The following is a 15,277-nucleotide window of genomic DNA, read 5'->3' on the forward strand; positions in this document are numbered from 1 at the left end:
TGACCATAAGTTAGTTATTAGGAGACCTGCATGTGCATTGTGAAAATTTACTCTGCTACTAAAAATGAATGCTTAAAAGAAAAATGCATGACAATTTTTACCATTGCTGTAAAAGTTGTTTTAAAAAGTACTATGAAGTTGTATTTCAGAACTGGAGTTTGTTCTTTTACTTTATTTGAGCTTTGTGTGTGCCCACAGTTGTTTGTTTTGTTTTGTTTTGTTTTGTTTTGTTTTATCTTGTCTTGTTTTGTTTTGTTTTTGGCTTTAAGAAGACAGCCAAGCACTCAAGAGGTAACTGTCCCAGTTGGCTCAGCAGAAGGCGCCACCTGGTGGAATAAGAACAATTTCAAAACCCTGTCTTGCTAAACTCACAAACCTTGAGAATCACCTCACTATCACAAAAGTGAGATAGAAACGTTTTCTAAAGTTCCTAATGTATTTGTGATCATCTACCTGATTTGTTTCATTGTTTCTAGATTATTTAGCAATATGCCTAGTTCATTTTTAACGTTCAAAGTGGCAGCATTTACACAGTGCCTGATGATTTAAAGAGACATATATCTATTTACCATTCAAGGTGATGTACACACATGCACAAAGCAAAGTTTGTAATCATTCTCACTACTTCTCATGAGAATATGTTGTTGTGATTGTGTAGAAGTTGGGAGGTGGGACTTCCAATTTAAATGACCCAAGTTCAGTCACATCAACAATTCTGAAGACAAATTTGATTATGAGGCTTAACTTTTTAAAAAGAGCTTTCGTACCATCATCACTGAAGTGGGAAATGGAGGCAACAAAAGTGACCTCAAAATGCTGCTTTGAGAGTCTAATATAAAACTGCATTTGATAAATGTTTCCTGCTCAACTCAAGAACATAAGAGTACACAGAACAACTGCTTCAGAGGTGATTGTTCTCGGATAACAATGAGCTATAATTGGCCACTCAAGATCTTTAGATCCGTCAATAAAAAGTGGGGAATTGATCATGGTAAGTTGGTGTGACTATATCTGCCCCTGTAAGCTTATATATTTTTTAGCCTTTTATAAATGTAGAGTATTATTAAAACAAAAGCAGCTATTGTAAATGCAATCAGTCTTTTAAAAAACTGAATCAATTGGTATTTTAAAAGGGTGATGACTAAAGTGATAAATATATTGGCAATGACTCAAAATATTTTTTAAAAATGTGCACAGCCCCTGCTGTTTTCTTAGGAGGCCTTGCCTCTAGTCAGGGTGAATGTGACAGAGGACAGCAAATGACAAGAGGAAGCAGAGAAAAGGAGCCCTTTATAGGCTACGATAGTTTCCGGATTCAATGACCCCCTAGCCACCACCATTCCCAAGAATGACTTTTCTTGCCCCGTGCTAAATGCATATATGTCAGATGCCACAGGGCAAGGCATCTATGAGGCTCATGAAAATCACTATCACAGAAAGTGAAAGACCTTCTGGACAACATTCAAAAGTCTAAATCACTCAGAATCAATACACACTGAGTGAGTAGCTGGAATACGCCTCCTGTTTAATCACCGAAAAGAACTGCATGAAGGTAAAAGTTAAGTTAAATTTATGAATTTTTATTTTGAAGTATTCTGGCAGCCAGTACAATTACTGTAACATATCTAGCATGACATGAACATTGTCTGATTATTTGAAAATTTTCAAGGCATAGTGACTGAATCTGTTCAATTCTTTGTTTCAGACCATAACTTAAGCATTCACAATGGCCATCATTTTATATATTAGTCTTTGAACAAGGAGAGTCCTAGCTACAAGGATTCCCCAGGAATTTCTGAAAGTATCCTCTGAGGCTAATGTAATAGTTATATCAGCCTAACTTTGCATTTACAAAAATCACCCTCTTCCAATACATGGACTGTATGCATATTACTCACACTTTGAAATCATGTGCAAGCACAGAATCTCTTTTAAATACCCAATTAGAATTAGACTTCTGCAGATGACCACTCTCTGAATATCTGAAATAGCCATTACCAATATTCATGCTAGGGAAATAAATGAATCCACGTTCGAACCTCTCTTACCATGTGAATTTTAAGTGTCAGGTTAATCCTGACAAAGGGATTTGCCACGCATATATATAGTGTGCCTCTGTATATCTGCCTTGCCTCTTGCAAACCTCCCCCACCCTTCCAGAAGCTGTCTGCAGCACCTCAAGTTACCAGCTGGTGTCACAGGTTAGTGAGCAAAAATTTCATGTGTAGACTCTCTCCTGGCTAATCATTCTTATCGGTTACATCCCTCCTGGAGCAGTCGAGAGTCCAAGCCTTGTGGATAAAATTTAAGGACTTCAGCCTTAAAAGGGAAGATTACATCCGTGTTCCTCTCCTGAAATATTTTTCAATAAGTCTGCCAACCAGTCTCTACATGGTGATGTGTGCTGATGGGGGAGGGGGGCAAAGAAGAGGTATAAGAAGAGGGGACATTGTGGAATAAATAATATTTTAATCTTTGCCTTCTTATCTAAGGGCGAAGAATGGGTGGTTTAAGGCTGCAGACGCTTCATAAACTGCAATTTTTACCTCACTAAACAGAGAGAGCTGTAAAGCACTGAAATTTTCCACCTGTGTGAAACACATGTGCAGGGAGATGGGATGGGATAGGAGAGGGAGGAAAGAGACCACAAGCCAGGGGAGATGACCAAGACTGGAATATTAATAACAACATTCCTGGCATCCCTTCCTCTGCTTCAGCATCGCTCTGGGCAATTTGGACAGCTCCTCCAAGGCTACAGTGTTTAGAATACCAAGAGCTGAAGAGCTGGGGTCTACTTGCCTTGTATGGTCCCCCAGCCCAGTCACTGCACTTCTAACTGTGAGCTGAGTGTCTATGCTTAAAACGCCTCTAGCAGCCTTCCACCGACAGTGCGCTCCTTGGGCAAAGAGCTTGGCGCTCCACCTCCTGCATCTCGCTGCGGGATCATCTAGCTCCATAGCATTGCGCTGACCAAGAATGGCCCTCTTAGTCCAGTTGTAATTGATGTAAATATGATCGCATCTCAGGCAGATTCTACAGCCTCCGTCCTCCTTGAGAGAGCTTCGCCTCGCTCCTGATCCCTCCAACTTTAGAAAAAGCGTGACTCAACTCTCAAATCTCCCCCAAACCAGACCCAGGAAACAGACATTTCTCCATAACATTAGGCTACAGATTGTCTAAAGACCCAAACAACACCAACCCAAAAAGGGTGGCAGGTATCAAAGGACGCAAAGGGGACAGTAATAACCAATCAGCCAATACAGGGCACCTTAGTTCTGCAGGGCACCTTAGTTCAGCAGACGCTACACATCTAGACCCAACAAACCACCAAAGCCAGACCTTCCTTGCCATTCTGAATGATAAACGCCTTTTATTCCCTCATGCTCAGTTTCACCCGGCAGACTAGAGAAGTCCTCTTTTCCCACCCTGCTTTTCCATCATGATCCTCTCAAAAGAAAACAGAAGGGAAACTCTAATAGCTTAAAGGTCGTTTGCCTACTTCAGTATCTCCAGCCAGCGCGCGTCTGAGCCAGTGAGACAAGGCTGGACCTGTTCAAGAGCCAGTCTCCAGGACAGCGCTAGATCCATTCCAAATGCGTTCAGCAGAAGTCAAGACTCCCCACGGTAGAACAGATCACCCCTCCATCCCACAGCAGCCTATCTGCCTTGGCACATCTCCAGCCTTTACCTCTCTGCCCGCTTCCCCACGGCTCTCCACCTTGAGCATTCTGACGCCAGAGCGCACTAGGCTGCTCTAAGTTCCTGCTGGGTCCATGGATGAGACAAGAGAGCCTGGGAGTCGGGCGGAGGGAAGATGAAGAGAGGCAAACGTGGGAGCGGATCCTGAGGGACTAATGTGTGTGTGTGGGGGGGGGGGGGACACTGATTGGAGCCACCCCTCCCTGGAGGGATAGTCCCTAGAGGCCAACTCTCACCTGGTCGGCTGGCTGCGACTGGGTTGCCCTGGCCCCTGGGGTGGGTTGCTGCTCCTGCTTCATGGCTGTCATCCCCTTGCCGCCCGCGTCGGAGCTCACACTTCCTCGCGGGCACTTCACACTCGGGGACCGTCACTTGGCAAGCGATCGCATGTCACAGACGCCCCGTCGCTCTCGGAATTGGCGGAAGAGAAAAGCAGCGGCGGCAGCGGTGGGGTTTGGGGGGGGGGGGGGAAGGGGAGCGCCAGGGAGGGGACGGAGAGCGGCAGCAGAAGCAAGTAGTCTCCCTCTTTTGCAGGATCCCTCTTTTCCACTACCGCAGATCCTCGGACTCCCCACTGTCCCCGCCCCCCCACCACCACCCGAAAATGCAGACACCAGATGCGACCAAGTGGCAAGTTAGTGGAGCGGCGGGCGGCTGGCTGCCAGCACCTGATCGCGCCGGAGCGGTGGCTTGCAACGCCGGAGGAGCCAGGCTTTCATTCTACCGCAGTCCGCCACCCGCGCACCCGCACCGCCGCCGGCCCTCGGGGCTCCCCGCACGGTGCTCAGCGCGCCAGGTGCAGCAGCAGCAGTAGCAGTAGTAGCAGCAGCAGCAGCAGCCAGGCTTTGCGCTCCAGCATCTCCCGAGCAACCTTAAAGCGCGCGGGAGACAGCCCCGTACGCGCTCCCCACTGGTGTAGCCCAGGCCGCCAGGCTCTACGGGCTCCCCCCAGCCCCCCGCCCACCCCCCGCGGGCTCTGGATAAAACCCGGAGAAACGGAGTGTGAGCTAGTGCAAAAACCCTTGGTGGCTCCAGAGCGGCCACTAGGCATGCTCCAGCACTTCGAGAAAGCAGGGGTAGCAGGGGAGGGGGTGCGAGGGGGATCCCCGCCTGGGGCCCCACTGGGCGTGTGCGACACCTGTCTGCACCGGAGACATTTGTCCCATACAGTGACCCAAGGGTGTGCATCATCTACTGACTTAAGGCAATAGAAAGGCTTTAACTTCCACCTTGGATTCCTGAGATGGCTGAACGCACTGGAATCCCTAAAGGTTTGTAAAAAAAAAAAAAAAAAAAAAAAAAAAATTGACATTAACCACACATGGTTCTTCTTTCCACATCCTTTTTACTGCATACATTTTTTTTTTTTAATTCTTAAGTTCTTCCTCTCCATTCAAGCCATTCCCATCCCGAGTATGTTTCCCAGAACATTTGTCCAAACAGGAGATAAGAGGAGGGGGAACAAGGGCTAGATTAAGGCTCTGATCCTCTCCATTCGCCTTCCACCTTTCCACCTGTATGCAAGAGCTTAAACTACAGCGTGGAGCCTGGGACCTGGAGCCCTGGTACAAATCAGAAAGTCAGCCTAGTTTAGAAGTGGAGCACTGTGGGCTATAATTATCAAAGGTCACTAATTTCACCGGCACGTACCTGCAGGTGGCTCTGTCCAAGTTGCGCAGAGGAATATATTTTGGTAAATGGAACACAAGCAATGTCCTAGTCTCTGATTTCTGGGTCCACAGAGGATTGCTCATCACTGAAAGGCAAGAGGGAGACAAATATCCCAGCATGGGTTTTCTCCCCGAACCGAGTTGGTCCTGGGGCTTGAACTCTGGTGCTCATGCTCCATACCCGGGAGCATCTTTACCTACAGAGCCAGCTGGTGCTTTGATAAATTCAGTAGTTGGGTAGAAGGAACAGAAACCTTGGTGTTGGGTAGCTGTGTGGGGGTATGGTTAGCTAAGTGCTGTCTCCTTTCCTGTCCCAGTTACTCTATGAAGTTGCCACTTGTCAACTGTCTACCTTTGCTAATTGCGTTACTAGAAAATTATGTTTACCCCCAACAGTCATAAAAACAAATCTGGGTGAAGGCAAACCTTTACTTTTCAAACATCTGTGATCCCTGACTTCTTGTGAATGTTCTATTTGTTCTGTTTGAGTAGAAATAACATTTTGATGGGAATAATTTTACTTGTTGTAAAAGTATAAAGCATGTATAAAAATGAAATACAAGTAAAATAGCTAGTCTATAAATCTAGCAACCCAGATTTTTCCCTTCTATGTCATTTGAGTGGCTGGGGAGACAGCATGCATTATTCAGAAAAATGCGTCCATCTTTACATTTTGCTCATCTCTTCATTATTGGAGTGTACGAATCCTCTCAAGCGATTCCATTTTGGACAATTTGCTCAACGTGAGGGAACTTACTTTATGACAGATTTCTTTCACATGGAGAAAGTATGAGGCAGGAATAGTGGCTTCCATTTGGGATAACTTATTGGATTGAATTCAGTGGCTGAACTTGCATTCACTTTTAGTATTCAGTATAAAATTTACTTTACTTTCAAATCAAGACATAAATTGTTACGTGCTTCACTAACTCTGGTGCCTGGGAGAAAATCTTACTTTCAAGAATAGGTTATTTGAGTCTTTGCCTTTTGTCATGGATACCTATAGTTTAAATTTCAGAAACTTAAATAACATGTAAATTGATTTCCCCAAATAAAATACTCTCTCTATATATAAAATACTCTCTCTCTCTCTTCTCAGAAATGTGAGTAAATGAGACATTGGAACTACAATCTTAGCTTTTCTAGTTCTAACTTGATTTCCTACTGAAGGGAAACATTTCTTTCTAAGAAATGTTTGCAGTTCTGTTTAGTATGGTCTCTGATTACAGCATCATTAAAGACAAAGGTAGAAATACTAATTCATAATCTAATATTCATATAACAATCACTGCACTGCTTGTGTGTGTAGTCCCCACCCAGGCTTAGGCAGGCTGGCAGTTGCTCCTGCTGTATCATTGTGGAGCTAAGAGCCAAGGGAAGCCAATGGCAACTCACCTCTGCATCCATATCTGGTAAAATTAAAATTTCCACACTGGATCACTACTAAGATCCCTGCTAGCTCTAAATCTGCGTAATTTTACATGTTTAGTTTCGTAAATCAGAAAAGTGTCTCCTGAGTGATAAGTTATTTACTTATGTTTACAATGTAGTAGGGGGAAATTAGATTATGAATATATACAGATTTTATATATATATATATATGAGGTAGCTCACAAAAGAGACTTACCTATACATTTTCCAGTAGTTTCTTATTACACTCACTTGCATAGTAATTATATTGCTTTATTAGTATCTTTAGGATTCATAAATGTAAAATTAACATTTAATTGACATAGTTGTGCGGAAAATAAAAAGCTTCATAATGAGGTTAGGGAAATGACTCCTTAACTAGTGTTTCCTGCACAAGCTTGGGACCTGAGATCAGATCCTAAGCCCTCACACTGAAAATCCCTGGTGGGATTCCATGCCTGTAACCCAGAACTGGGGAAATAAAAGGAGGAGGATCCCTGTGGTTTGTGCACAAGCTAGTCCTGCTGAGTCAGCAAGTTGCAAGAGAAAAATCATGTGTTAAACAGTAAGATATAGAGCATCAGAAGAAGACACCAGATATGGAGCTCTGGGCTTCTCACATATGTGCATGGATGTTCCTGGGCACCACACATACATGTACACACACATACACACACACACACACATACACACACACACACACACACACACACACACACACACACACACACACACACCACAGAGGAACCCATGGGTGCTTACAACGTAACTCGAATAAGGTATAAGGTAAAGTATAATGAGTTTTGTGAATGCCTCTGAGAAAATTTTCTTACTTTGTTTCTTGGAGGAACTAAAGCACGGGCATTGTAACACTTGTGAGTAGGTAATGAGGGTTGTTTCCTGTTCCAGTGATGGAAAATCATGCTCTTACAACTTAGAGACACCTGATAAAGCCACCCGTAAAATACTCCTCTTATAGGTTATACATGTGTTCTGATAGATAGCTGACCACTTCATTCAGAATAATTTACTAAATTTAAGTTCACTGTTGTACTGTGAAAATGGAATGGCTTCAGGTTTTCATGAAGACACAGTTTACACAGCTGCCTTCTCCATGGATTCACTGGGTTCCTAGAGACACCCCCCCCCCCCCCAACCGTTTTGCAGACATCTCCCCTGGGCATCTCTAGCTGGCTGCCAGAGTCTCAGAAGTGAGATACTCCACTGTATCACCTTTCCCCTTAGAATATGAAGTTGAGACATTCAGGACAGGTTACGAAAGTAGATAATGAGGGAATTGGCTCAAGATATTATTAAAATAATTCAGCATCCGTGGCAAAGATAGATTGTTCCAGAAAGAGGCATGTTCTATCTGTTCTAATCTTCCATTTCAAAACATAGGCACAGGGACAAAGAAGCAAAATTTACTCTCTACCAGCAAGCAAGTAATAAATAAGACCCAGTTAAACGCTGATATGTCAGAAGAAGACAAAAACGCCCTGAGATTTTACAGAGCAGAGTAGAGACAAACTCTTCAAATTCAGATAAACTAGATAAAACTAATGTGACCCTGAAAACAGCTACTTGCATAGCTACCCCCACACTCTTCTCTCTTTTTCTATAAGTAAATCTGCTTTGTCACAAACAACCTGCCTTCAGAGGGCTTTTCCCAGCAGGTGCTGGTCCCCCATTGAGTGTCTGTAATGAGCAGAGTACTAGAGAGACAGAGTTTATAAGCCAGGCTTCAGAGACCTGGCAGGAAATGGGTCCAATTAGCTCTTTGCACATGAAGATGCAACTTTAGCTCATACCATTTGCTATCATTTGGTTTCGATTTATAAATTACTTCTCCTCACCTCTATAGGCTTCTCAAATTCCCCCACAGTGCTAAAGCGTCTCTCATGTCCTTGGGCAGAAAAACCAGTACAGTGAGCATCATTCAGAAATAAGCTGTATATTTCTGAAGGTCTTAGCTGGCAAACTATAACAGATGCTTTGTTTTAAAGAAAAAAGAAAAAGAAAGAAGAAAAAAAATGGACAGGAAGAAAGAGGCAATGCCTATTCAAGTGCTGTTCGTGCAGGCAACTCTGCCTGTTCTGAGCTTTTTTTTTTTTTTTTTTTTTTTTTTTTTTTACTGTTAACTAAACTTTCTGTCACTCTCTGTCTGCGACAGGAAGACTCTCCTGTTATAAAAATTCATAGCCCAATTATGATCTCTGGTGGAAGGAGACAGAGTTGCAGTATCCTCAGAGTCATTCCTGTTGCTCACCAGAGACCTGGGGATATTGACAAACAGCTCATTCATACTGAGTTGCAGTCTGAAAGAGTCTCTCTGCTTGTTATATTTACACACCTCACGTCTTCCTTTCACCTCACAGCCTTCGGTGACATATATAAGACCATCAAGGCAATAAAACAATGCGGGTGATTTTTCCTAGGGATAGTTTTTCTATGTGGAGCTGAGCTGTGGCTATGAAATGACTTGCTAATGTAAGATATCTTTTCACCCATATTGTTTTACCCACTACAAGCTCAGCTCAGAGTATGTGTGTGTGTGTGTGTGTGTGTATGTGTGTGTGTATCTGTGTTTGTGTGTGCATGCACATGTACACAAGCACTTGTGTGCCCACAAATGCATGTGTGCATGATTTATATGGGTATATGCATAAGCATATTCATAAATATGTGGGTGGACATGTTTGTGCAATCACAGTTGTGTGTGCATGTTATGTGGAAACCAGAATTGATGTTGAATGTCTTCATAGTTACTCTTCTCTTTATATATTAAGGCAGGGTCTCTTGTTGAACCTGGCTATATAGCTTGTCTGGGGATCTCCCAAGTTTTTCCTCTGTGTTCTAGGATTGTAGATAGGCTACAATCTGTCTGGCTTTTAAGTGCATTCTGTGCCCCTCAAGGGCTTTAGATCTGTTGAGACATCTTTCCAGCCCATATTTTTTTTGTTTTTAGTAAAACGGATATATAGTAGGTATGTGGGGGTGAGGGAAGTGTGTAGGTGCTCACGTCACTATGACATTTGTGTGGAGGAAAAAGAACAAGTTAGGAGACTGGACTGGAATCAAGCTCAGGTTATTAGGGTTAGCAGCAAGTGCTTTTACCCACTGAGCCACCTTACTGACTGGCACCAATAAAAGAATATCATTCAATCAATTGGTTATTGACACAGGAACAAAAGATCTTTTCATTCCTTTCTGCAGATATTAGTGGTAATTTTTATTTCTCATTTTTGTGTTTGTTTGAAGACAAATAAGTTTTCTGTGTATGCATGGTAGAAAGGCTGTTAAACATGGAAGAGTGATAAGTACCACTAGGGAAACATTGTTCCTTTTCAGATAACACGTCTTCCTTTGATGGATTCATTTATTATTATTATTTATTATTATTATTTTGGAACCTGGTATTTTTTATTTCCCTAAACTAGACTAGATTTTCTAGTGATTCTAATTTATCTTCTGTTTGTCCTTGATAACTACATACACGCTGTTTCTTACAGTCAGACATTGTGACCTGTTATTTGCCTTATGATTTTATATAATTCATAAGACACAATGGAATACATTCCCTATGCATGAAGGTTTATGTTTATTGTTAAGTGGACAGAATCTAAAATGTCCTTAGAGGTGGCTCTCTATGTATACCTGTATGGGATTGTTTTCATTACGTTAATCAAAGTGGGGAAACCCATTTCAAATGTGAGTGCCACCATTCATTGAGTTGGAATCCTGGACTGAATAGAAAAGGAGAAAGTAAGTCCAGGAGCTGAGTTCATCTTTCTGTTTCCTTACTATTAACAGTTGCTTCAAGTCTCTTCCAACACAGACCCCCCCCCCCCACTCTGGTGGACTGCACCTGGAACCTTAGGCTAACACATAAGTTTCCCCTGTGTCACTTTCCCAGAGCATTTTATCACAGCAACAGGAACAGAAACTCAGTGATCACTGAGGGGAATCTACCAGTTGAGAGAACTCTATATATGATCTTGATTATATGTTTGTCAGTAAGAGGATTTCTATTTTCTGGTACACTTACCATGCTCAGTTTATTACTAAAGATTTATGACTGGATTCAAACGACAAGATGAATCCAGAAACCAAGAGGAAGACTTCAAAGGAAATTTGTGGCTGAGCCCATAGGGCTTTGTGAAAGTATTTCACCAGACAAAGTTATTTGTTTAGACTGAGCAAATTGTAACATGAGGACATCCTCATGTATTATAATCAAGCTCATTAAAATTCATGTCTCATTTCTGTCATGTTTAATTTTACTCAATCTATGAATCTCGTTTAGTGGCTTGCTGTTGATATAGATCTCTCCTTACATTTATCTCCATCTTTCTGTGTATTTATTATCTATCTATCTATCTATCTATCTATCTATCTATCTATCTATCACATTTTGTTCTCTCTATATCATCTATGTATCATTCATCTGTCTACTCACATGTCTGTATATCTATCTGCTTATCATCTATTTTTTATTACTTATTTATGTATCTCTAACATTTATTCATCTATTTCTCTTTCTAAACTGGTCTTCCATCTATTCCTGTCTATCTATCTATCTATCTATCTATCTATCTATCTATCTATCTATCTATCTATCTATCTATCTATGTATCTATCTATCCATCCATCTATAATTTACCTATTCATCTACTCACATCTATGTATCATCTATTTGCCTATTATCAACCATTTATCTATCTATCTGTGTTCACGCTTAACTATTACCCACCTGTCTGTATCAATTTCTTGTAATAAGGAAAGTTTTTGCATTACTAATTTCCTAGCTAAATTTGTACATCTAAATATCTACTAATGTCATATTCCCTTATTCCAGTCAAGGAAAAAAGAAAGAAAGGAGAAGAAAAAAACAAGTGAGGATGGAAGGGTTAAAGGTAAAAGGGGAGCCCAAGTATATATATATTCTGAAATTGGTAGGGTGTTTTAATTATCACATTTTTATTAATGCCATTATAAAGATCTCATAAACATAATAACTCTATTGGTTAGTTCCAAAACATTGTTTCTGACATTGACTATATGATATAGATCCTCATAAGTTTACGTTTTCAATTTTCAGTCCTGCTTCCAACCTTCTCATTCCCCTGCAGGCGATTTGTAGTTGACAGTCCCAATTAATTTCAAAGCTTAGCATTTCTTGTAATATTTTATCATTTGTTATATATAACAACTTGACAATAAGAGGAGGAGGTGGAGAGGATCTGTAACAAATAATACAATTCATGAAAATCAACCACTAGAGAAAGTCTCTTCAGTTGACTCTTCAGTGTCTTATAGGATGAGGGTGTTTCATCTTCACTGATAAGGCATGGTGAGCATCCTAAGGTAGATGAACAGTCCTCTTTGGCGGTCTTCTCTCTTACGCTTGGAGAAGGAGAGTAGGCAGTTTTCCATCTCCCCAAATCATGATGAACACTCACCCATTCAAGTTCACTAGAACTTTCTTCACTAACTATTCCTATAGTACATAGTTTACTGTGTACCTTATTCCTTTATTCTTGACAAACTTATTCAACACCATAATTATGGTAAATAGAATCTCATTATATTTAGTAAATAATAATTATTAGAGCAAAGCAGATTTCTCGTGGGTACTGGGTTAAAGTTTTCTGGTGGTTATTTTGATTCTTGTTTGATTTTAGAATGCAGTACTGGGGAGGAGCCTAATTATTTTCCCTGATAAATAGAGGGAGATATTTAAGAAATGTTCTTGAGAGAAAGCCTTTTACCCACCATCTCAATATTAAACCTTGTCTGGTCCTATGAAATTGTATGTTTTAGTTTTGTATGCTATTGAAAAATCACTGTGAGAGTATGGGATAGTAACTTTATTTTTCAACTTGATACAATGTAGACTCAAATTGGAAGGTAGTCTCAAGTAGGTATTGTCTGTATTAGATTGACCTCTGAAGAAGGAACTTTTCTTAACTGGGTAAAGACACATCCTACTGTGGGCTAGACTGCATTTGATCATAAAAAGAGGAGCTGTCACTTGACCTGACAGTTTTAAAACATTCAGAGAGAAACCCAAATACTCAACACTGAATATCCAATAAAATAAAGTGTCTTTTTATGCATAACAATATTAAGACAGAAAGTACTATGGAAGTCCATTTTCTGTTCATCTTTGGCATTCCAGTATTCCATTTTCATCAGAATATTGTCCTCCCCAAATATTTTAATGAATATCTGTCCAGTAAACTTTTGAGAGGAGGAGTCACACCTATCTTTGGAAGAAAAGACTGGGTTCTTGTGGTGCAAATCTTTCTCTGTATATGACTCATTTTGTGAGCAGTTATCCACCTGGGCAGAGCTTTGCTTCCATGCAACTTGACAATAAGGAAAGCCAATACAAATACGATGATGCCTTTCCTATTTAATCTATCATGAATAGTGAGTGGTCTTTGTTTCAGACTCAAAAATCTCACATTTGTTTGATGCCAGTGTCCACAAAATGGGCAAGGTTGCAAGCAATATGGATCTGCACATCAAGTTTAGTGTAGTACAATATTCAGTTTACTGTATTTTAAGGAATGACAAGGGATCCATAGAAGTATACTGATTTGTCTAGTCCTCTTCTTACACTAAATGGCACTTGATTGTATAGGTACATGTATGTGTGTACATGTGCTTGTGTGTGTATGAAAGAGGGAGGGAGATAGAGATAGAGATAGATAGAGAGAGAGAGAGAGAGAGAGAGAGACAGAGACAGAGAGAGAAGGGAGAGGGAGGGGCAGTGAGAGGGGGAGGGGCAGTGAGAGGGGGAGGGGGAGGGGAGGGGGAGGGAGAGGGAGAGGGAGAGATTTGGAGGTCAGAAGACAACTTGAGTATCATTCCTTACAATCCATCTACATAATTTACTTTATGGGGTTACAGGATTTTCCTGTGTGTGCCTTAGCAACTCTGGAACTTCACATATGCACAAACAGGTTTACATTTGTTATATTATCCTGGAACTCTGACACAGGCCTTCATGCTTACAACCATACTGGCTGAGCCTTCTCCCCAAACCAGTCAAAACAAAAGTTTTAACATTGAACTTCTAGGGCTTCTTTCAAATCTCAACCTCATCGATACTAAGGAAATTAGTATGAGTGGAATCAGAACTGAACAGAAAATAACAGATAATAGAAACATTACACAGGAGAACTCTGATTGGCAGCTTCTGTCAATGACTATATTTGAACAATAGAATTTTCATGTAGCTTCTAGGCATGGTATCTTCTTCATAGCCTAGTTCCAAGTGCATTTTTAACTACAGGGGAAAAATGCCTGAAAATTGTAACACTTCCTCAACTGCAAACCTTGATTTTGTAATGTAGCAGAGAATCCTAATGGCTATGGATAATGCAGGGTAGAGTTTGCTTTTCTTTCAACATTGAACAAAGTGAAAGTGTATGTGTGTGTGTGTGTGTGTGTGTGTGTATGTTTTGCATATGTGCATGTGGGTGTCAGTATAACTGTGTATGAAGACAAGAAGTGGACACCAGTCATTTTCAATCATTTTCCTTCCCACTTTTTTGACACTTAGACCTGCAGGTCCCTATGCTGCTAGATTTTGACCAGACAGCTTCAGGGGTCTTCCTGTCTTTACTTCCCCATTGCTGGGTTTACAAACTCTGTGCTTGAGTTTTATGTGGGTGCTGAGTAAGTATCAAACCCATGTCTACTTTTGTTTGGCAAATAAAGCAAAAAGTGATCTGGAAAGTGAAAAAGTAAGCCATTGTAGATATACTATTTTAGTATATAAAACGGGCTCTATTTGCATTTGGGAAGAGCTTTATTTATATAGAAATTCAAGGAAACATAATATCATCAAGGTCAAATGCCATGTAAAAATGGCCTTAAAAACAAAATAAGAGGAAGACTGGTGAGATAGGTGAGTAGGTAAAGGAATTTGACCTGGGTTCAATTCCAGCTTCCATAAGATGGAAGCAGATAGCTGACTTTTCCAAGAGCTCCTCTAACCTTCACACTCATTGTGGCAAGCAAACATGCATGTACACACATATACTCTCTCTCTCTCTCTCTCTCTCTCTCTCTCTCTCTCTATATATATATATATATATGTATATATATATATATATATAAACATTTAGTATATACTGTATATATACATACGCATATATATACATACACATATATATATATATATATATAATTTTAAAGTTAAAAACTCTTAAAATTCAAAAAATAAAAAATAAAGCAGAGGGGGACTATTCCTCTAAACCAGGGTTAGAGGAATTCTAATCACAAGTCAAATATAGCCCCTTTTTCTAGTTTTGTAAATAAACATTTGTTGGAAAACAGCCAAGTGTATTTACCTAGCTATTGTCTGCCTTCATTTTCATATTTTGATGTTACTCTTAAATACTTCTGACAAAACTAATATGATCTACATGGAAGAAAGAAAGAAAGAAAGAAAGAGGAGGAAGGGAGGGAAGGAGGGAGGAAGG

At 40.7% G+C, this 15,277-nt stretch overlaps 1 protein-coding gene across 4 annotated transcripts in view; it reads right to left on the reverse strand.

The window, feature by feature from the left end:
- Nucleotides 1-15,277, reverse strand: part of Dpp10 (dipeptidylpeptidase 10) — a 1,513,678-nt gene that overhangs the window by 709,299 nt on the left and 789,102 nt on the right. The window contains exon 1 of one of the 4 annotated variants that reach the window (NM_199021.3): nt 3,936-4,123. The exons of 1 other annotated variant lie outside the window; for it this stretch is intronic. In NM_199021.3, coding sequence (NP_950186.3) covers nt 3,936-4,007 — 72 coding nt within the window. In that variant the 5' untranslated portion in view covers nt 4,008-4,123. Of the gene's footprint in view, nt 1-3,499; nt 3,889-3,935; nt 4,124-15,277 lie in introns of those variants that run through there. 2 more of the 4 variants (XM_006529627.4, XM_017320879.2) reach the window with 2 other exon arrangements.

Source organism: Mus musculus, chromosome 1, assembly GCF_000001635.26.
Source record: "Mus musculus strain C57BL/6J chromosome 1, GRCm38.p6 C57BL/6J".
NCBI lineage: Eukaryota > Metazoa > Chordata > Mammalia > Rodentia > Muridae > Mus > Mus musculus.